The sequence below is a fragment of the Brassica rapa genome, chromosome A05 (assembly GCF_000309985.2).
Source record: "Brassica rapa cultivar Chiifu-401-42 chromosome A05, CAAS_Brap_v3.01, whole genome shotgun sequence".
Taxonomy (NCBI): domain Eukaryota; kingdom Viridiplantae; phylum Streptophyta; class Magnoliopsida; order Brassicales; family Brassicaceae; genus Brassica; species Brassica rapa.
In genome coordinates this window covers 23,849,740-23,873,654 of record NC_024799.2, presented here as the reverse complement: position 1 = coordinate 23,873,654, position 23,915 = coordinate 23,849,740, and the positions used below count along the sequence as shown (strand labels likewise).

General features: G+C 35.4%; 4 protein-coding genes across 7 annotated transcripts; all 4 read right to left on the bottom strand.

The window, feature by feature from the left end:
• Positions 1 to 888: 888 nt before the first annotated feature.
• On the bottom strand, positions 889 to 21,539 carry LOC103870164 (formin-like protein 3). The gene is made up of 2 exons (XM_009148271.2): positions 21,525 to 21,539; positions 889 to 1,974 (listed from the first exon to the last, which is right to left on the bottom strand). Exon 2 carries the CDS (start codon positions 1,757 to 1,759, stop codon positions 1,253 to 1,255), a length of 507 nt encoding a protein of 168 aa, XP_009146519.1. The 5' UTR covers positions 1,760 to 1,974; positions 21,525 to 21,539; the 3' UTR covers positions 889 to 1,252.
• On the bottom strand, positions 2,180 to 7,926 carry LOC103870078 (ubiquitin-like protein ATG12A). The gene is made up of 5 exons (XM_009148181.3): positions 3,339 to 7,926; positions 3,157 to 3,215; positions 2,826 to 2,894; positions 2,664 to 2,726; positions 2,180 to 2,488 (listed from the first exon to the last, which is right to left on the bottom strand). Exons 1-5 carry the CDS (start codon positions 3,355 to 3,357, stop codon positions 2,429 to 2,431), a joined length of 270 nt encoding a protein of 89 aa, XP_009146429.1. The 5' UTR covers positions 3,358 to 7,926; the 3' UTR covers positions 2,180 to 2,428.
• LOC103870077 (protein BIG GRAIN 1-like A) lies at positions 9,363 to 16,766 on the bottom strand. Its single transcript, XM_033291015.1, has one exon. The coding sequence runs from the start codon at positions 10,648 to 10,650 to the stop codon at positions 9,550 to 9,552; it is 1,101 nt and encodes a 366-aa protein (XP_033146906.1). The 5' UTR covers positions 10,651 to 16,766; the 3' UTR covers positions 9,363 to 9,549.
• LOC103870075 lies at positions 17,002 to 21,930 on the bottom strand. 4 transcript variants are annotated; one of them, XM_009148175.3, is made up of 10 exons: positions 21,545 to 21,930; positions 21,282 to 21,325; positions 20,599 to 20,920; positions 20,196 to 20,331; positions 19,204 to 19,760; positions 18,708 to 19,047; positions 18,348 to 18,612; positions 18,187 to 18,264; positions 17,576 to 18,040; positions 17,002 to 17,486 (listed from the first exon to the last, which is right to left on the bottom strand). In XM_009148175.3, the coding sequence occupies exons 1-10, from the start codon at positions 21,714 to 21,716 to the stop codon at positions 17,154 to 17,156; spliced, it is 2,712 nt and encodes a 903-aa protein (XP_009146423.2). In that variant the 5' UTR covers positions 21,717 to 21,930; the 3' UTR covers positions 17,002 to 17,153. The 4 variants fall into 4 exon arrangements, with proteins under 4 accessions (XP_009146423.2, XP_009146426.2, XP_009146425.2 ...); XM_009148178.3 differs by having other exon boundaries at positions 17,002 to 17,453; positions 21,545 to 21,927; XM_009148177.3 differs by having other exon boundaries at positions 18,187 to 18,261; positions 21,545 to 21,926.
• Between the last annotated feature and the right edge of the window lie 1,985 nt (positions 21,931 to 23,915).

The window sequence follows — 23,915 nt, the reverse complement described above, 5'->3', positions numbered from 1 at the left end:
AAAAAACAAACAATCATATACAACCTTTTGGTTTACTTACTTGCATGCATGTGCTGCTTTAGCATAAAGAGCGAGGGAGATTTAAAAAGGCCCAACATTATGTCTCTTGATCCGTTAAGTATATAAAGGCTTTGACGTGCGTATGATTACTTGGAATCATTACCAACACTAATTATATTTTATTCCAACATTTTATATTACTGATATATGTATGATGAGAATTTAAAAAGGCATGTTGCCAACGAAGATTCTGTGATTGGAATCAAGTCCAGATCAAAACCAGCACATATTTGGTCAGTCATGCCTACCACAAACGCGTCTAAACACTTTCATAGTATGGAACAAGATCAATATCTCTTTTACACAAAAAAAAAAAAAAAAGATCAACATCTTCAACCATGTGTGCTAACCCCAATCTGGTCATGAATCTTTCACAATACCAGAAATATCCCAAACCATGATCTCTGTAACAGTAGCTCTAACCAAACCAAACTCCGGTTATCAATTCACATTACCTACCATCATGGAGATCTCAACATTTCATAAGAAGATGCAGAACTACATATCTAAACAAACGTGAGTTTAACACAAAAGATTGGAAAGTCTCTGATTCTTCTAAATTCCAAGAGCCCTACCAAAGACGAAAGATTCAACATTATCTGACTCCGAGAGCTATCAGTGACAGTCTAATCAGTTCCTCCTACCTAAAATGTCAAAATCAAATCTAAGAGAACTGACAAAGAATCTGTTTCTGTGTCTTAAGTGAAGCAAACCATAGGAGAAAGAGACTTGATCTTCCTGCCTTGATTCTTCTCACCATAACATCACACAAGAAAAAAACATAATAATATACCACAACACGCATAAACAGAGAATAACCCTGGATCATTAGATATCACAGAATCGCTACAAAAAAAAAAACAATTACACATGAACTTGAGAGAGCAATTCTCTCTTACACTCCACCGCTGTTGTGTTTGACTTTTTAGTTAGAATCTTGTCTTAGGGCATGTAAATGAAAAACTACACAACCTTAAAAAGATGAAAACAAATGAAAAGAATAGTCAAAAACAAGAAATGTAACCATTTACAGAGGAAAAAGGCTAAGATGAATTGTGTGTTGATCCAAATAAAGAGGAAAACATCATCGTGCGATTATAATCAATCTTCCTTATCGTCTCTCAAAAAAGTGTGTTTTTTTTCCCGGCGATGAATGAAAATTCAATTAAATATATATATATTTTCCCCCAAATCAATAAGTATGTGTCATCCTTAGGAGCTGATTTCTCTTGAAGACCAAGAAGGCTACGACGCAAATCTGCAGCAATGCTGCGATCCCGGCGAACACCAGACCGACGATCTTCCCGGTGTTTAACCGGCCGCTTTTCTCCGACTGATTGAAGGTTCGTACAGGAGGAGGAGGAGGAGGAGGCGGCCGTAACCTCCGTGGTTTGTTTCTATGAGACTGCGGAGGAGAAGCTAGCTCACTCGGAGGAGGAGGAGGCGGAGGAGGTGATGGAGATGGTGGAGGCGGCGGAGGAGATATAATGCCGACGGTTGATTGAGGCGGAGGAGGGGTGTTGAACTGAGGAGTCGGTGGAGGAGGAGATTGGGACTCCCAAAATGAATGCGGAGGAGGAGGAGAGGATTGAGATTGGCGTCGATCTTGATCTTGATCTTGTTGTTGCGATTGAGCAAGGAGGAAGGCATGGAAACTGAGAATCATCGCCACGAGTAAAACGATATTCAAAAACCCCATTCGAGGTCGATCCAGATCAAGAAAAAAACTAAAAGAGTTTATTCCTTTGGCATCTCTCAGCGCATGGTGGAATTGATAGAAGAAGAGATCTGGTCAACACGGAAAGGAGACGCCGATGTGGTGTTTCTGGAGGAAAGAGAGAGAAGGAAGGAAGGTCTATTGAAGAACAATTGACCATACAACGAAAACTTTGGTAATTTTTTTTCCGGCTAAATCTGGGGAAGTGAGAGAGAGAGAGAGAAAGATTAGGGAGAAATTTGGGGGAAAATAATAGATTTCGATTTTACAAGCTGTAATTACTCCCCAAAGGCATACAGATCGTAATCCCCCCGCCCCCCTCCACGTAACCTTCTTATTAGTTTTTTTTTCGGTTAAGAGACCGGTTCGGTTCAGTATTTACACAAAACTAGCGAGTACGACTGAATCAATCTGTCAAAGTATTAAGTATTAACCAGTTAGATTTATATGGTACAGAATCACCCCTTAAACCGTTGCAATTTGTAATGCTTATTCTGAAGTGAAAAATTTTAAAGATGAAAAAGCCATTTCCTATGAATGTACAAACAAGTTTCCTAGCAAATAAAAGTAGCAGCAGTATCATCTTTTGCAGATCCCATCACTGGGCATGATGCCCAACTTCATAGCTCTGATGATGTACATCCTCGGTTTTTATCCCCATGCCATGGAACAAGCATAGTTCACCACCAGTTTCCCATCTATCCCAAAGTTCTGCAATTTTTTTTTACAAACAATCTTTAAGCTTATAACGTCTTCTTCCAGGAAAAAAAAAGCAGAGCAAAGAGAAGAAGGTACAGATCAAAAACAAGCCAGGGCTAAAGCTAATTTCAGAAGCATAGTGCAGAGAGAAAAGCCCAGTGGAATTAGATGGAAAAAAAATACTTACATTGTATAGATCAATTACTGACTCATCAGGGTTTGGCGAGAAAGCACTGTTTACATACACAAACTTACAAACACCCAAGAAGAAAAGATATCATCATCAGTACAATGTTTCAAAAGAGAACAACACACAAAAATATGGATTTCATTAAAAAAAAATGATCACCAATGAGTCAGAGTGAAGCTGCCTTCCTAGAAAATCAATCACTTTAGCAAACTTATCCGTCCCTGAAATCTGAAGCCAACACAAAGCACACCAACCATATCAAATAAACATTCTCAAACAAGAGATATCAAAACTAACTACAAATCTATGAATGCATCTTAGATATGAATATGATCCGGATCCAATTAAACAACAAAAAGCCAATGAAGAAACTCTATATTATAGATTCAGCTCATAAACAACTCAAGAACCCTAATCTCAAGTCTCAACTCAAAATCAAAAGTTGATAATTCCCTAAGGAAAGAATGTGATTGATTCGAGAATAAGCTACCTTGAACTTATTTTGTTTCAGTATCGGAGCACCTCCTGTAGCTCTTAGATGAACAACAACTGTGACCAAAAAAAAAAAAAAAAACAGATATGGTCAAATCGGCGCGGTGAAAGAGTATACAAAGCTACTAATCAAATAACAATAGATTCAACATCTTCGTATACGACGAATCAATTACTCACTTTTCCGAACGGAGCTCATCGACGAGATGGAGAGAGAAAATATTAGAACGACGACGAGGAGGACGACATTACGAAACTAAAGCAGATCAAGTTGGGTTTAAACTTGTTTAGATATTTAGGCCCATCTTAGTTTTAAGCCCATTATATATGTTACCTAACAAACAAAAGTTTATTTCGTTTAGATACATATAGAAAACAAGACGATGACATTGACCGGTTTGTGATGGATCAGTCGTTATCCTTATAAAGTAATATTGTCGATTAAATTATGAGTATAATTTATAGGGAATGGGTCCATAAATAGAAAGAAGACAAGGTTTATGCATCATGCCTGGGCACACTACTGGAAGTTAATGATTTGGTGGAGTTAGGTTGGTTTATGACAAATCCAGAGGCAATTAATAGTGTTTTCTTGCTCTCCTTCCATGTGATTCTGTTCTTCGTCATTAACTTGTTGCAGTTGGAATAAGAGAATCACATATTAATACCTGACTACGTATACATGTCTCTGGCCAGAAGTACACACTAAATCTAATTCTAAATATCAAATGCAACACCGATAGCTCATAACAATGATTTTTGGAAGAAGTTAAATCCTTGTTCTAAAATTCGAGTTTTCAATAAAAATAGATAACAAAAATATGTAAATAAAAACTGGTCTATGACTCTATGGTAGGTATGGAGAGTTGTAAATGACTTTATCATTTCTATTTTCCCTCTCAAATAACTCAAGCTTTACGTGCTGACTATTATAATTTTGTTTCATACAATACGCATTCTCTGCGACACTTCCATTTGAAGATGTAAATCAGAGCTTCTAGATGTCAATAGTCTTCTATGACTAATTAGACGACAAAATTACTAATACTAGATACATTAATCGTTAATACAAAAGACATACAAAGTCGTAAATACCATGTGGATGAAAGCAGTAGCGGTCATGGGCATAAACTATGGAAACATAAGCTTCCGGCCCTATGAAAATAAGTATATGAATTTTCTGGTCAATATTTTTTTTAAAATTTTGTGTAACTTAATTGGTTAATAGACCCTCAAAAAATTTTGTGCTTCCGGTCTATGTTGTTTTAAACTTTCTCATGGTTGGGTCTGGATGCAAGATTTTATAGCTGGAAAAGGATAAACTTGAGGGTTTATGTTTTGACGTAGTTGTTGGATTACTTGCTGATGCAGTGTGTCAGAGGAGGCATGCAAAGTGGTGGAGACCATGTGAATCGATGTAAGATGTTGAGCTGGCGTGAGATAAATTTGAAGAGCAAATTTATACCGTGGTAAAAATGTAAGAGATAAACTTGAAGAACAAGTTTATGCTTTGAATAATAAGTGCAATTCCAAAAAAAGAAAACTGTACTTATAACTATGGAAATTGTCCATATCTATGTTCCTTGGATAAAGAGTTTTGGAAACGTGGAGATCACTATCAAATAGCTTTGGAGACTTGTGTATTCTATAAGACACTGAGTTATTATTATATAGGAAGGATAAAAATTACTTAAGAGTATTATTGGGTCGTGCTGAAACAGACGTTGAAGCATACGACGATAGATAGACAAGTTTGGATAGATTATGAATTTTTCAGTAGCAATTGTTAGGGTGTTAACAAGCTGGGTAAAGCTGATTAATCAAGTTTTGTAATAGATTGTTTAGACGATTTCTAATAAAACATAGGTGTGTTTGCTTGTATCTGTTTCTTGATTTCTCTTATGCATTACTTAATTGTGGTTGCGTTGACACCATCGAAACAAGAAACCGCTTATTTTTCCGTGTCCTGACTCTTGAGTTTATTTGGATTAGCCTCACAAGAAACTTGCTAAATCACAATTATTCGAATGACTGGAGCCAGAATCTACAGCGGACTCTATTTGGATGGCACACGAGGGTTCTTGGTTCGCACGGTTTTTCAATCTAGTATAAATAACGTGGCGAGAGAGAAATAGCAGACAGCATGGACAACATCTCACGAGCCGACCCTCCTGATTGCTTATGTTGACAAGCACATACGCAACTGCATTGATTCAGTAAGGGGCAGAGTTGAAGCAAAATATTCTCAGGCAAATGAGTATATGGTTCGCTTCTCGCTAAATGGAGTTTTAAAGACGAAGTTTTTAGTTTCCAAGTATACCTTTCTTTTCATCCAAATAAAGTAACACAAGTTGTAAATTTTTTTTTATAATATGAACAAATTTAACATTCATTTAAAAGGATTTTATGTCTCATAGAAAACATAAACAACGTCAAATATCCATGATATATTAGTCTAATAGCTGAAAACTAACCCGGTTCATATTTTTGTTGGGTCATGTCCGAAAGTAAAAAAAAAATCCATATATATATAACTAACTTTTTTCTAAATAAATTACGCAAATGTCTTGATATCAAGATCACGTATGAGTTATCTGTATCTTCGTCATCCTCTCAATCCTAGTTTGTATCTCCAACTTTTGGAAAACATTAGGGTCATTGAGCAATAAGAAAAAGTTACGAATTATACCCTTTAACGTAACATGACGATGAACGTCATAAAAGATGAACGAAAGAAAGAGCTACACGTCCCCCATTTCATGGATGTTCAGACAAAAAGATACAACCACAACATTAATCTTCTTGGAAACAAACAAAAGCATTCTTGTTTGTTAGTATGTTTTGGGGTCTAGCTTCCAACATTCTCTTATTTTGCTTTCCCTCTAGTGTTTTTACCAATAAATACAACTCCTTCAAAAACAAACTAGATTAAACCCACATGAGAAATCAGATGTGTATCAATTGTCTACAGCTTAATTTCTAAATTCGCATATGAGAATAAGTAAGGACAAATAACAATTATTAAATGTTACATTTTACAAGATATAATTGATTTTATATAACTATATCTAAACAGTGTATATATCTTATTGATGTTTTGTTGGTATCGTATTTTTCAAAAGAGCACAGTGTTTGCCATCTTTTTGCTATTCCATTGTCGTCCACATCTGATGTGGATTGATTGGTAGATATTTTCTCTTATAGGGATCAGGTGAAATAATATAAGAGGGTTAACACGTGCGCGCACGTGAGAGTGAGAGAGTTACGACACTTGAAGCGACCACCCGTCACGTGCGGGCTAAATTTATATCCACTCGTTTCCGATCCAAACCTGTCTTTTTCATTGGTCCATCGCTCTTGTTTTCTTCCAAACATTTTCTATTACCCATTTGTTGTTTCAAAAAAAAAAAATTCTAAGAATCTTAATACCATTTCAAGAAATGAAAATTAAAAATTACATAGTGTATGATTAACAAAACTTAAAATTTTAAAAATTAGTTTTACGGCAAAAAGTAAAAAAAAAAAAAGCAAAGCAATCAGTATTTTAACTGTTTAGAATTGTTTCAATAATGTTGACTAATGTGTTCCTTCTATACATTTTTCCTTGAAAATATATTATTTTAAAAAACATGTTTTCTGTAATTATATTTATAATTTATACTAACTACCATGGAAAACATATGATATTTGCCTATATAGTTTTATTTATATATATATATATATATGTATATATCATATAATTTGTGTTATCCTTTTGTTTCTGAATGATAAAACTGATTTCTCAGGGGAAAACATCGATCAATATCAGCATTTAATACTATATTTCATGATCTATTAATTGTTTGGAGTATTAGTATTTCAGAATCTATAATTGTCGAATGCAGATTTGCTATGACTTGCGTAAATACATATACTCATAGGAAAGTTAATAATAGTGTTGAGAGTGTCCCACCACCATTGCACCATGTACCGTTTTACGACGACATGTACACGTCCGTGCACACTCACGATATAGAGAGTGAGTTCTATCGCATTTAATATATACTTATAATCGATCGAGTGTGAGTCTAAGCTTGTGTGATTTGAAATGGAGCAAGCCCTAGCTAGCCTAGTTAATATTATATAGATATAGCTGGTAGTGCATGCGAATGACGAGTTGTGCATGGTTGATATGGGACATTGTATGCCCCTTAGTTATCCTTTTATCTTTATACCTACATAGCAATTTTTTTTTTGCATGTTATAGCTGTCCAAATGCTTTTATTGATTTGTATCATCACGAATAACTTCTTCATTCAATATATACGTACAATCGATATATAGTATTCTATTATTTTTCTTCTTCTTTTTCTACTCTATAATTGATTTTTCATCACAAATGGGTAGCGAACTAGCTAGTGTCTTATATATCTTAGAATAAACGTTTTTCAAACTTACAGAAAATGATTGTCAAATTCGTCCTTACCGCCATTTTGGTTTATATACAAAAGTAATTACTTATTTAATTGACTAGATTTGATTGTTGGAGTCAACTTTTGCAAATTAATTGGCTAAATCCAGCACGTTACTCTCATGATTATATTTTCACTTTTCACAACTCCCCCACTTCACCCACCACGAATAGGGACAAATCCACATTAGTGTACTTACTTACCGACGTAAGTATCCGTTTATACACTTGAGTCATAAACCATTTTGATTAATAACTGAGTGTTTGATCAATTCAACATCGAATGTATTTGATTTTCTCTATACAGTACTCTACAATGTGGCAGATAAACTTTCATTTATATACTAACGGTAAATTGGTTTAACTGTTTTTTTCATTAATCAAAAACCCTTCTCAATTCTCACACTATTATTTATATAATTTTCTTTTATGAGAAACATATATGAGTTCTTTTGAAACTTTTTTCTTATTGAAGCTATTAAAGGATTGATTCTCGATGATGCGGGATTTGTAAGCTATACATAATAAAAACAACCGTTTTATTAAAGTGATTAAACAAACGAAAAGAAAATGAAAGTGGGAAAATGGGTCCGTACTATGTATGCGATCTCTCTTTGTATCGGATTTTTCTTTCTTGGCTACGCAACTTTTGACCAAATAGCCTCATATTAGCCTTTTTATAGCTTTGTTTAGGCAATATTCAATTTTTTTTATACTTAACTAAATACATAAATTTCAAGGCAATTAGCATGTTTTTATACTTTAATAGCCTATCATAATGCTATGATTCAGTGGTCCAATCTTGTTAGTTACTTTGTATCAAATTTCATATTTCTCATATGCTTTTCTTTTGTTTGTTGTCAGTCACTTCATCATTTTAATAGTGTAGTAAGCATGTTCAAATAAATTCCCGAACTATGAATAAATTAATATGCATTATAAATTTATAACGTTAGATATGGATTCTTTCTCGTTCAATCAACGCAATCAAATCCAAAGTTGTCAAACTGACTTACGTACGTACACGTGTATATTAATAATACACGATTCTGAAAAATTTAAATAGTAAATAGTGTTTGATTAACAAAAAGAAGTAAATAGTGTTTTGAACTGAAACTTTTACTATTCTAGTATCTATATTTGCATGTCCATTTCGCTTTGTGTTAAGAAATAGTTAACAAGAGATCAAATACTATTTCCCATTGGTATATAACAGAATCAAACATCTATACTCATGTATGGAAGTTCATAATTTTGTGGTTTTAGCCACCGATGATATGATGAAGGGGAAAGAACGCTAGCGTGTGTTATAACACTCGATACTTACAAAACCAACACTATCATTTTTAAGCTAGAGCAGGAGAAGCCAAATCCAATCAAATTGGGACAAAACAAAAGTACTCGAAAAGAATCAAATATTGGATACTATTGTCCATGACATTTGAGACCAAGTCTCTTTCACTTTTGTTCGCCCATCTTATTGATCATTATTAGTAGAGCATCAAATCGAACTCTTTTACTTTTTTATTCATTAATTATCTTTAATTTTTTCTTCTACTCAAATCTCTCGTAGAATTTAGTTTGCAAACAAAAGAAAAGGCAAAGACTCTTTGCTGTTCTATTTGGTGACAGATTAGAAAAACTTATGTTCCTCTTTGTTCTTTTGTCAGATAACCACAGGTTTTGAAATTCTCAGTAAAGATTAGTTATTAGTTAAACCTCACAGAAAGCTAGTTAGGCCGCATAGCTATGACCAAAATACGCCATGATTAACATAGTTATTATACACAAGTTACTTAATATAAAAGAAGCTAAGAAAGAAGAAAAAATAAGTTTTAGAACACGGTAAAACATGAACAGCCTCAAGAGGAAAAAAACCGTTTTAAAATTATATAAAAACTAATATAACCACCCCAACCATTTTCACTAAATACATTATTATTATACAATTAAACTTGTAGCAATAGCTCGATTCGTATTATCCAAACGAGTGGTCTCGTAGACTGGTAACTCTTCTCGATACCTCTCGATCCCAATAGCCGAAAGATTCTCCAACTCAAACAGGTCAGAGCTCGCGTAACTCGCCGCATCATCATCAATATCATCCTCGTCATCTTCTTGAACATTGTCGCACGTTGTCACGGCCAAATGATCCTTGTTCTTTTGGTACGTCCTAATAAGATCCTTAGCCGCTTCGATAACGCGTCGGTTCTCCTCCTCCATGACGTGGCGGTCGACGTTGTTTCCATGCAGCTTGTTACTATAACCGTAAGGGATATGGATGGAGGAGTCTTCGTCGAGGATAACGTTCACTGGACAGAACCTTACGGATCTTTTGGATTTCCCGCTAGACGATGGAGTTTTGCTTAAGCAAGATCTGGAGAAAGAGGACGTGGAGGAGCATGTGGTGTTGGAGGAGGACTGTGGTGGCTGCTCCGCTGAGGAAGAGACGGTGGTGTTGATTTTTTTAAGCTTCTTATGGTTGCTTGATGCGTTTGTGAAGAGAGAGTTGAGGAAAGTAGCGAGGCGTCCTCCGGGAGAGAGAGGTTGTTTCACTTTTTTCAAGTCGGTGTAGATCTTTAACGCCTTTGACTTGGTTCTCAAGAAACCACCGTGCTCTTGTTTGCTGCTAGGTTTCTCTACCACGGAGGTTCGAATAGGCTTCGGTTGACGAGTGTGCGGAGGAGAGGACTTGGAGCGTAGGTAGAAGGAGTCTAGCTCGGAGGAGGAGAGCCCGCTTGAGTCAGAGGAGCTGGAGTTGGAATATGTGAGGAAAACGGAGGAGATGGAGGTGGCGGTGGTTCTCCGGGATCTCTCGAAGTCAGCGGCGATGGAGCGGCGGTGAAAGACGAGTTTGTCTGAAGCATGTTCCTCGTGGAGAGATGTAATATTACGGTGCGGGTGCTTCTTCTTTCTAGTGGATTCTAGAGGAGGGGAGTCGTCGATGGAGCGGTAGATTTGGTCGAGAAGAGTGGAGGAGAAGGAAGGTTGACGGTAGTGATCTCTAGAAGATGAAACTCTTGGCTTCTCCCAAGTCTCCATTTCTGTTTAGAAGAATAGGCTTTTGTGAAGATGTGAGAGAAGAGGAGGAAGTGTGTTTTAAAAGAGAGGAAGGAGGCAGACAACTGGCAATCATTGCCACGTGTCTTTCTCGACAGCTTATGAACACCAATCATCTTTTATCTACCTCATTTTCTTTATTTTTCAATAATACTTTATATTATAACATTAACATATAGTGGTAAAAATATTGAACTTCATGTTTTGATTAGAAGGAAACAAAAAACATTTTACATTGAATGGTTCATTTTGAATTGACCAAACTACATGCGCTGGATCAACAATGGTTCTCAGCAACAAGTATGATACTGAGCTTGAGTGGTAACACATTGACTACATTAACCTAACTATAAACAATGGTCCTTAGAGATAGTAATCTAAAACCATTAGACGAAAAACCTGTGCTATCTTTCTTCTTGACAATGGTCCATGGTGGTGGCAATATATTATAGATCTAATCAAAATGGTTAGGTTTAAGAATTTGTCTTGAATCAAAAGAGTTATAGGAGATCACTGCTGGGTTACAGAGCAACGTAGCCTTTATTCACATGACATGACCCAAAGATTCACTTATGTGTTCCCTACTTATAAAGTAAAAGATTAAAGTTGTTCCTTCCCTCATCATAAGTCTTGTTTGTTTTTCATTTTATTTATTTTTCTGTATTTTTTAAGTACTACAACAAAAATCTGTAGTCTATTACAGCAAACCCAATATTGATACTTGGGTCCATTACACTTTTTTCTTTTTTGTTTTCTAAACCTATGAATGTCTAATTAAGTAGTACTGCAAAAATACATCGTTCTACAACATTCGATCGACCACATTTTCTTATTTACTGATTAGTGATTACACAACATTATTCGAGGTTTGGTTGTTATTATAGAGACGTAAATGATATGAGAACAAATAGTATTTTGGGGGCGTTCCTAAGATCGTGATCGGAAGTAAAAAGGAGACACCCTTGGAAATCAAGCTTAGCCGATGACTATATGTCTCTACTTTGGTGTAAAAGGAACATGCATCAAGGTTTCAGGTGGCAGTACAAGTGGGACTAAAAGTCGTACAACAGAATATTTTGAGATCATCACTAATATTCTCAAGTTCTAGTGCATTCGGAATGATTTACGGCGAGATATAAGTTATAACAAAGCGGTTAGATGAACTCGTAGTGAATCTTGTGTTTTGAAAGTAGGAGTAAATATTTTTTTTTTTTTTTTTTTTTAAAGTAGGAGTAAATATTAGGGATAAATGTTCCACATCGGATATTGAAAGGGATCCTAAGCAATATATAAAATAAATGGGCCACATTCAAAGTTTAAAGCTTTAGGCAATTTGGTTAATAATTGCCTTGAAACCAAGCGGTCGTAGCTTGGTGGTAAAGGAGGTACAGCTGTACTGTCCGCCACCCGGGTTCGAGTCTTGGCCACAACGGATTTAACATCCCTACCGTTGGGGCGCTGGATCCCTTTCGGGGGGATAGTTGGGAATGTGGCTGCCCAGATACCAGAGTTATCAAAAAAAAAATAATAATAATAATAGATGGGTCACTCTACTTAGCACCAATTGGTTTTAGGTTGGAAGTCCATCTAGCTTAACATGGTATCAGAGCCCGATCCATGCAGTCCAATCTGATCCATTATCGATCCAGCCCAAAATCGGCCCATCGATCTTTGCCCGAACATTCCGAAATTGACGCTAAAAGAGCTATTATCTCGAGGGGACGTATTAGGGATAAATGTCTCACATCGGATATTGGAAGGATCCTAAGCAATATATAAAATGGATGGACCACTCCACTTAACATTAATTAGTTTTAGGTTAGAAGCCCATCTAGCTTTAACAGTAAAGAAAAAGAAAGCTATGGAGATTTTGGAAAACCCTGCAGAAACTATAGGCTTTAGCTTTAGAAATCAGAAACAAGAAATAAGAAACAACGTTGTGTTAGTGAATTGTAAAGAATGGTTAAAAAGAAGAGACTTTTGGAGGATGAAGGAACAGTCAAATAATGCGGCTAAAGAGACTATATCACTTATTAACCTAACACTAAACCAGCATTTCTCATTACTAACCATGATTTTGCAGCCCACTTTTAATTGGCAATTGAGTTTCCAGTGTAATCACTATAAGAAATTATATTTGGTGATTATAAACAACATGGCTAGTTAATTTACATTTTAATTATATAACCGAACCGTTTCAAACACTCAGTTTAATTAGTCTAATGTATCAAATTATCCAAAATGTTACTATCCCTCCGTTTCAAAAAAAATACATATTTTAGACTTTCACACATACTAATAAAACACATTAAAACTTGATTGTAAATACATTTTTTTTTTTTGTGAATAACAATTTTCCATAATTTGTAACCAATAGAAATCCAATAAACACCATTAACCTTTTTGAAATTTACAATTTTTCATTATATAATACATTAAAAAAGTAAAAAATAAATTTTTTTGAAACAATTTTTTTTCTAGAACGTGGATCTTTATGAAACAGATGGAGTATTAAAATAACGTCCAAGGAATTTGAGAAAAAAATTATATATATAGTATTCAAACTCTATAAGTCTCTTACAAAACTCTGTTAATTTTGTGTTTTATAATGCTATGTTTAGAGTCTCTAACAAATTATAGTACAAAATAAAACATATGAGCTTTCTGCTAAGAAGCACAGGGCAAAACAGCAGGGAGCCAACAGTATAATGGAAATGATTAGACATAGACAGCGGGATTAAGACAAGATCATCTATCTGATTAACAAAATCAGGCTTTATTTAGCAAGTATAGATGAGTTTTAATTATGATGAATCACAGTGAACGTCACTTTCTTTTACCATACAGAAGTGACCCAACACTGTTATAATATCAATTAACATATTTTTGATTAATTTTAAATAAGAATAATTTATTATTAATTATTAATAATTATTATTAATATTGTTTTTGAATTCAAATAATTAACTTATGTCATGATGACTTACATTTATGTTAAAATCTAACTCGTTTCTTTCCGATTTTCACCCATAAGGATCTTTTTTTAACATCAAAAGAATTCTTTTTATACAGCTTGATTTTAACTTTAAATCATTGACCGTAATCAAAATTTTCTCATATTCGTAAAAAAACTATATGTTGTGTATCCTAATTAAATAGTTACTATAAAAAATATCGATCCAATCCGCTCCTAATTGTTGCCTAACCGGTTGCCTTACTGTTTGAGCGAACTTAGGCTTATTTACTGCATAGTTTAAGGAAGTGACATACTGTATATATCAATCATTTTCTATATATTAGAGCATTTTTTATAGATAAAGAGGTTATTTGTATAGATTTGGTGCTAGCAATCGGTGCAAATACTTCACGGAGTGCGTAAGATTCGATTGATAAAATCAATGGTTATAACTTATGTGTTTATAACAAACATATTAGACTTTGCCCTTAAATACTTTCTTTTAAAGGAAAAATTAATAGTATGGTATGTTCTGTAAGAATTAATAGAAGTGTGTAGATTAATTAGTCTCGCACATGTATGATATGTAAAGCTAAGTACTATACGGCGAACGGAAAGCACTTTATGATGATATTAATATTAGTGAAATGACTTGTAGACGCAATTTTTTTTTAATCATCTCGTATATAAGTTTTAATTGTGTGTTTATTGATGAGAAAAATCATTTTCAAAATACAAATGTCAAAATGATGTCCTTAATACACATACGCATGTGGTAAGTAGTTATAGCTTATAACCAATACAGTTATAGCACTCTCGGTAAACTTGTATATAGTAATATATATAGGTTAACATAACTATATTCATTTGTAAATGTAAATTTTTCTTTAACAAAAAAAGTAAATGTAAATTTCTCTTGGCGTAACTTTGGTTTTAGGATGTATGTTTTAAACAATATCTAAATGGATATGTGATAAAGAATTAAGCATGTTCAAAAGGTTAATGGTGCTCATTTGCAAAATGATTACTCCCGTGGGCTAAGGAAAACTCCATTTATTTATTATTCTAATGTCATCAATCAATCAATACTTAAAAAATGAAAAACAAATGAAGGAAATGATAGATTACTACTATGCCTTAAACTAATGCGTATGTATATTAATCATATAAGTTTTTTTTTGTTAAAAGGGCTTTCAAATTAAAGACTAAAAAACCATGCAACGTATAAGTGTATATCGTTATTTTTAATCTTTATGAGACTAATTAAACATGTCGAATTGTATAAAGAAAGCGATACTTAAGTATTAGAAAATGCAACAAAGAAGAAATCGAGCTAATGTGATATATAAACTATAAGGTTTCTTACCAAAAAAAGAAAGAGAAATTCGACTATTTTGCTTTGAACACATGCACACACAATTGAAAATTGTGTAAAACTCCATTGTTTATAAATTATGAATGATCGCATGTAGTTTGTGAATGACCATCGAATCCACGACATTTCACACTCGTAGAACTCGTCTTTGACCGTGTAAAACTGCATCGTTTATGAATGATCGCCCCTTCGAATCCACGAGACTTCATACTCGTAGACTCTTCTTTGACCGGATGCATCCGCGTCCCCTTTTTAACTATTCATTTGCTTTGTATACGTGTATTACCAGAACTACGTTGTAGTTCATATAAACAAAAACACGTAGAGAAAAGTGAATGGATTCATTTTGCTTTCAACATCTGCGCTCCCACTACACCTTCTTTAGAATTTTGTTATCCTTTTGCAATATTTGATAGTAAAGAACTAACTAGAAAAACAAATTCACATAATAATAAAAAAAGAGTAGCAGGGATTGCACGCATGTGTGGATATGATAGACAAAAGAAAGACAATTGATTCCAATCACATCATAATTCGAGTTGGTGCATACAATAGCAAAAAGCAGATTCCTTTTAAATCAAAATAGCTAGACAGCACACGGTGCAATCTCTTCATGAGATACGTTTGATTTTTCATATTTTGCTCAAACAGACCAATCAAATGAGAAAATATACTTACCACATACATACATGTTGGTGTATGCGTGTCTATGAATCACTCCACTATCTGTGATTTGACATGTCCTTTTGTTGACATTCAAGAACAACGTTTCAAACCTTTTATTGTAGTAAAAAACAATCTCTAACATTACAGTTACGTCTCAACAAAAGATGATTTGTTAAGAGAAATTAGTCTTTTTATTTCAACAAACTAGCCTTTAATTTAGCCAAAGTGGTAGGAGTTATAGGTAATGCTTATCAATCCCCTTACCGATCATGGGTACTTTTGACTTATTAGGTAAAGTTACAAAATTAATAAATTATATTTGGTTTTAAATTACCAATTCTTCTTAATTAGTTTTTTTCTTACAATTTTTCTCTAAAAAGAGGTCAAGAACGCCCAAAATGGCTCATCATTCTTCTCCTACTTACATGCAGGTTATCTCAACTGATGACCATAAACCCCTACTCTAGCCAGTCTTAATCACAACCAATTTTTATTACTTATTCTCCTCAAACCATTTTCAGTAAAAGCTAAATTTCATAAACTCTAACAAAGTTTCAGTGAATCTCAAGCCAACCATATGCTTTTTATTTGGTGGCTATTATTAATAGAGTGAACTCAACAGTGAAGACACGTTTAATTAACCATATACTGGTTAAAAATGAAACAAAAGAAGTGTTAGTTACCTCCAAATAATGGAGTTAAAGAAATTAATATAGAGTAATCATTTCTCAATAAGGTGGGACTTGGGAGATGAAAGGTGGGACTTATTAGGAGATGAAAAAGCTTCGGCCTATTATATGAGAGGAGCAAAGCAAAGTACGTACAAATTAGTCCTTAAGCAAAGAAGTTGCCCCCTTGGTTCAGACCCACCTCCCCCAAGCAAAGTAAATATTTCAACAAAACGATCAATCAGATTATGTTGCTATGATGACATAGTGTGCAATGACACCTCAAAAAAACAAAAGTAATCAAGAAGCTAATCAAAACCTACAGGCTTAGCTTCAACAAGTTCTTATGAAGAATATTTTTTTATTTTATTCTAAAGGCTTGAGGGAAGTTAGGTCAAACTCAGCGACTAATGATTCTCTATCAAGAAAATGGAATGTGAAGAAATGGAGAGATGGGTCACATAACTCAAAGAAGAACAATCAACAACTTGGACAATACTTACAGAACAGTGACAATTGGAAACACTCAGCAAGCAACAATGTTCAAGTCAGAGGGTTCAATACTTAAAAACTTCTTTCAAAAAAAAAAAACTTAAAAACACTATCACATGTGTTGTAGGGTTTGTTTACTTGACACTTTGAAAGAAACTATAGCAACAGTTAAAAAAAAAATTATGAAGCAGGGAAGGGCAAAGCATTTTATGCATTCATTAACTAAAGAAGATAATAAAATAGAGAGTTTGGCCGTTTCACAAAGAAAATCAAAACATTTGCTTTCGGCTATATTATGATCCATTAGACAGAGAGGTTAGAACTTTATTCAGAAGTTTGCTCCCCAATTGGGATGACCAAGTTGTGATTGCTGATAAGCACCAAGTTGAGAGGGGGGAGAGGGTACAACCCCAACATTACCACCAAGCCCAGGTCCCATGTGGTGTTGATTCGCCATTGCACCAGGTTGTGGGGGATGGAAGAGACCCTGGAACTGCATTTGAGGAGATTGTGCAGCGGCGTTGAAGGATGGATGTGATGTATGGGATGGTAAATAAGCACCATGAGGCGTTTGACCAGCTACGTTGTAATATGGAGGAGACTGAAGGCTTGAAAGATCTCTTGGATTCTGCATCCAAATATCAGAAGTCTCAGGCTGCTGCTGTCATATAAAGAAACACAACTCAGAAATACAGAAGGTCAAAAAACTGTGGTTGGGGCAAGAGGAAGTTCCATCTTTGTTAACATTACCTGAGGGTTTTGAACGTAGATATTCCCATCTTTGTATTTCATGCGAGATGGATCTTCAAGACCCATGGCGTTTCCAACTACATTGGGAGTATTAATCTGATACGCATTAGGGTTGTTGTTGTAAGTCCCAAAACCAGTAGGACCACCTGTTGGGACTGGCTTGAATTGCTGGATGCCATACTTGACACCGTTTGAGCCAGGATGAGAACCACCTCCAGGCATTAGAACATAGCTATTTCCATTTGAAGGGTGTGCATACCCTGCTGGGTTACCTGAGTAGCCTGGCATGGGCATCTGGGGAACATAGGAGACGAACTGACGATAAGGCATCAGATTGGGAAAATGTGCAACTTGAACCTGCGGGTACATCTGTTGCATTGACGCCTGCTGTTGTTGTTGTTGCTGCTGCTGCAGCATGGGAATCGTAGATGAAGGGCCATTGTTCACCATTTGAGTACTTAACACCTGCTCCATTAGCAAAATAATACCTTGTTAGTTTTTCTTCGCTACTGAAATGAAAGATAAACATGACACATGTAGGGCCCAACTGCTCAAAGAAAAGCCTGAAGACAACTTAATGCTGGCACGCCAGCAACATTAACATAAATTACCTCTTGCTGAGATGGTAATCCTTGTCCTCGTACGTTTTCATACGGAGAGTCATAACTACCGTGATTACCATATGCCTGCTGGGAAGGACAAGAGAGTAAGTTTGGAATGTATATATATATGCCTTGGATTTTCTAAAGGTACAAATTGCAGGAAACCTTACAGGAGCTTTTTGCAACTCAGGAGGATCTTGCTGCTCTTCAAACTCTAAAGGAGTATAATGTGGACCGTTCCTATTGAGCAATTGAATTTCCGAGTACTCATCCAAATTGTCAGATCTGTGAGCTTCCTTCTCTTCGGGTAACTGATGCTCAGATGCCACCGACACACGTGAGTCAGATTCAGAAACTCTGACATGATCATCAAGAATATCAATAGGCTTATCCCCCGGACCATCTGTTAATGTCTCTGGAGAAGAAACTGGCGAACTGCAAACAATATCACCAAGTTACTTAAGGAAAGATGCAAGGTGATCTTAAACTTTATTCAAAATGTACAAATACAAATAATAACACCAACTTACCTACGATCAGTTTCTCTAAGTTCTTCTAAAGAGCATGATTCCTGGAAAGCAGGCTCTGAATTCACTGAAGAACTAAACTCCTGAACAAAGCTACCAAAAGTAAGCTGACATCGGTCAGTCTCTGGGACGCGAATATGATCTGCGATGATGACATTCTGGCTTTCACTGATATGAACATGCGAAAGCTTATCTTGCACCTTAACAGCCTCCGATTCCAAGTTTAAGGAAATATCATCAGAACGACAAGCCTGAGACTTTGCAGGTGTTCCAATTACTCCAGGGTTATGTCCAACAGATTTCTGAATTGGTTTAGGTTTCCATTCCTTGTTCTGTGAGACTCCTGCATTAAGAACAGTTTGACCAAGAATATCAGAAGTCATGATAGAAAAAAGGATTGAAAAAAGATTATATAAACCAAAACATCAGCTAGACGCAAAATTTATAGTGCCTCCTGAGGCAAAATGGTTAGCAGAATTAATACTTGCATATAAATTACCTTTTGTATGACCACCAACTTGTTGTGTTCTAGCATTTTGGCTTCCTCTGTTTCCACGCTGCCTGTTCAAAACAGGTCTATTCTTTTCCCCACCGCTGGGTAAAACAGACTCTCGTAAAGTAGTTTGACTGACTTGATCAATCTTTGAATTTGGGGAAGATGATCGATGTGCATTTGGAGTCCCAATCTTTCTAATCGAGGACCCTGACAAAGAACCCGCAGATGCAGATGGATTTTTACCAACATTTTCAGAAGGTTTTCCACCAAAGCCTCCACCTCTTACTTCACGTTTAATAGCTCCCACAGGTGATGATCTAGAAACAGGAGATGGTACATGAACTGGATCTGTGGAAGACGGATATACACCAATAACTGAATTGGTTGATGGCAAGGTAACACTACGGGCCGTCTGCTTTCCATCAGAGAGTTCTTTTCTGGTTGGATGGTGCAATGGAGCAATTTCAGAATCTCTGAGCCTGACATCTGCTACTGCATTACAATCTTTTGAAAAATCTTGATCCCCAGGAGATCGACGATTGCCTACACCACCTGTTAAGCTGCCAAACAATGAAAATAAGGGCCCCAATCTTATTTTTCTCATCTGAATTCAGCATAGCTTTTTTTCTCGAAATTATAAGATAACAAGTTCTCATGGGCTTTATTTCTATTTCCCAATAAGTAACCATGTCTGAGGTAAACTGCAGTGGGATGCCTACCAAGTGAACATACGCATTATTCTCTCCGTCTACTAAAACACAATGCCAAAAAACTATGTATGCCTCTTATTATCTTAAAGAGTCTTACGTAACTTAGTTTTTGTAATAGTACAGCTACAGAGACATACTCCCTTACAGTAACATTAAAAACAATCATTAAAGAGTATCATGTTTTTGCACATATATATAAAAAAAAAAGGAAGCAAAACAAGGCAAGCCGGCGATAGAACATGCTAGAATACGAACAACAGGATAATGTAAAATTGAAGAACATACCCCTTTTGGTTCTGAGAGGCCATTACTTTGCTAATGTTTAATCCAGAAGACTGGTGAGCGGAAGTATACTTCAACTCTTCACCAACATTTGGATTAGACCTATTGTCTCTAACAACACGAAACTCTTTCTTGGATCCTGCACTAACATGAAACAAACCAATTCAGACATACGAAACAGCACTTATAGATGAATATGGTTCATACATTACACGAAACTTGAAGGCCTAACGCCAATCACAGAGATTCAAAAATCAAAAAAATCAAGACATGCATTAGAGTCCAGTTTCTTCTATTTTTTTTCTCAACCAACACATTTTCGTTTTTAATTCACCCGAGGCTAAAGGATTGTGGCACAGACATAACGAAGGAAACTGGCAAGTATGTTATCATCATGTTGATTTACCAGTAGCAGGATTCCTAGGAAATGCATTTCGTGGAGCAGCGTTCCTAAGAAAGGCATTACGTGGAGCAGGGTTCCCAGGAAACTCATGTTGTTGAGCAGCGTTCCTAGGAAACTCATTTCGTGGAGCAGCGTTCCTAGGAAGTTCATTTCGCGGAGCAGTGTTCCTATGAAAATCATCTCGTGGAGCAGCGTTCCTAGGGAAGACATTCCTACTGTAGCCTCCTCTCCGAGCATTATGCTCAGGCTGTGTACGAACGTTCACCTCACTGGTAACACTTTCAAGAGGTTTCTTTTCGTCGGCAGGCTCAACCAATACTGCAACCTGATCCAAACAAAGGACATTCCGCATAAAATCAGAGTTCATATAAGACAAAAATGTGCAACACCCTTTCTCACATAGAGACGACTGCCAAACTGAACCCGGAAACATAAAAGAAGGATCCTAATGATCTCCAGGGATTCAGCAAACTATTTGAATGTATAGAAAAGTTGACAAAGTTTCCAAGCACCAACAAAATTTCATACTAAGGATGGTTGGAATGTCCACAAAACACAATAACCAAACTTAGCACATGTAGACACCCAATGAGATAAACTAGTAACACAAGCACTATAAACAAAACAACCCAGTCCCCTTCTTCAAATGCAGTGGAAGGGGCCAAAAAAAACAATTGTGAGCTTACCTCTTTCTTCCTGTCTCTTCTTCTCTTCACCTCATGGAACGGATCTGAACAAAAAGAAAAAGCCTTTAGCAAACCATAATGGTAATAGAAACAATAACACACGTATTCGAACTCGCCACCAGAATAACATATCGAATTATCAACAAAACTCCGTAAGATAAGATCAAAAACCGAAACTTTTGCAAAACCCATCTACAGCATTCTACACACGCACGCAAAGACCCTAGCTTTCGTCAAAGAGACGAAGAGAGAGAGAGAGAAACCTTGATGAATCAGCTTCTGCACAGCCTCGTCGGCGTTCATGTCAGCTTCTTTCAAGGCGGCGTAGATATCGGCGTCGGTGTGATTACCCACGATTTCTCTAATCGACTCAATCAGCTTTCTATCTCCATCATCCATCGCCCGATTACCGCCGGTTCTGGACCCAGACACCATCACCGATCAAGCCCTAATCGGGATAATCAGAGAACGGAGAAACGAAGGGATCGATACTGAGTAACTAGCGAAAGCGAATTTCGATCGGCGACCGAGAGTGGAGGTTGTTGCCCGCTACTAGTGATTCGACTCTCTTAAACCCTAAGATCGGAGACGACGAAGACGAAAAAGAAGTTTGAGAAGATGGACAAAATAGCGAAATAGGTTCGAAAAATTCAGTAACTGAAATGACCATTTTGCCCCTGTATCGAGAATTTGGAAATTTCCAAAGGATATATACAAAATAGAAGATGGGGAAAATACTAGCTTTTGCTAATTTTCCTTTTCTTTGCTTTTTGCTTTAATTAATTTGTCCGTAGAAAACAATAAACACGTTAAACATTAGAGTAGATTATTGACTCAGCCGACAGAAAAAAAATACTTATTGACTCAAATAATGGTCGGTCAATATTAGATATAATAGTGATTTAATTATTAAATAGGAATTTCATGAAAATGTTATTGTACTAAATAGGACTTGCATGGAAAAATTTTATGTGCTAACTAAACAAGTATTAATCTTGACAAGAAAATATGAAGAATAATTCTTTCAAATAGTTATTTTTAAGTTTTTGTCACATAAATGGTTTTTAAAGAAAAAATAACCAAAATATTTATTTTATTTTTTAATATTTAATATTTATTTTTAAAAATTTTAAATCATATTCCTAAACCTAATCTCTTAACTGTAAACCTAAGTCTAGATTAATTAACTATATATTTTTATTTTTTAATAAAAATTATTTTAGTTATTTTCTTCGTTCAGAACTGTTTTTGTAAAAATTACTAAAAAAACGTTATCCTTAAAATCCTACTATATGAAAGGGACTATTTTGGAAGCTTCTAAGGTGTGTCACATGGGTAAAAAAATTTCTGGCCAACCAATCTGCCATGTTATCTCAGACTGGGTTTCAGCCCAAAAAAATTGAAAAAAAAAGTTACGTACTGGCCCAACCTCTTACGTATTCATATATCCTACGTATTTATATATAAATTATGATTTCGTATTATCATATTGTTTGTTCTTTTTTTTCTATTGCTTCAATTCACACAAGAATTTCAAATTTTAATACGAAATCATAATTTATATATAAATACGTAGGATATATGAATACGTAAGAGGCTGGGCCAGTACGTAACTTTTTTTTTCAATTTTTTGGACTGAAGCCCAGTCTAGGATGACATGGCAGATTGGTTGGCAATAAAAAATTTTTGTCCATGTGGCACACCTTCGAAGCCCTCAAAATAGTCTCTTTTATATAGTAGGATAACTTTATATATTAAAAATATTCTTCTTTCCAATAACAGAGTCATCAAGTTCGAACACCACGAAACGTAAACGTGGACGGCCGCTAGGAGTACGAAATAAAGTGAAAGGTACACACAAAATTTAATGAGTGAATCCAGCAATATTCTATGTTATTTAATTATTAAATTTGATGAAAATTTAAACCTACTATCAAACCTACCATAATAATTAAAAATTAACACCTCCAAAATGTGCAATACAAAATAATTCTCATTCTTATGTGTGCATAACATGCAGCCGAAGATCACACAAATAAAAATGCTTTCCTAGGAACAATTTTCATTTGTCTCGACATCCAGGTTTGTCTACAAAATACTTACTTTTAATGGTTCCAACTACATTTCAAATGATTGCTTTTAACCACTAATGAGGAACAAAAAAAATGGAAAGAAGGGTGCCTATTTCTACGTCTAACACAATGTACCGACGGTTCGAGGAAGGGAAAATTTATCACATTAGATATTTTAATCTTCTTCTCAATAACCGACGGTACAAGCTTACCGTTCAACCATACATAATCAATATCAATGAGACAACAATTATTACACTGATTCAAGAAAATATTCCACCGATTCCTTCATACATTTTCCGGCCCCAACGCTACCCCAGTTGATCAGCTTAGCAAGTGCAACCAATTTACTCCCGGGTAAAAAAAAACATACATATCTCACATACCAATAAATTCTCTATTTTGGTCACTTAAAAACAAATTATTCCCACAGATGTTGTTGGCCGCATATGCCTCATCCAAGGAAGTGATTTATATAACCACAACATAGATACAAAAATCATCATTGGATTCCGTTTAGACAGGTATTAACATTTTATTAAATAAAAATTGGTTTCCACCT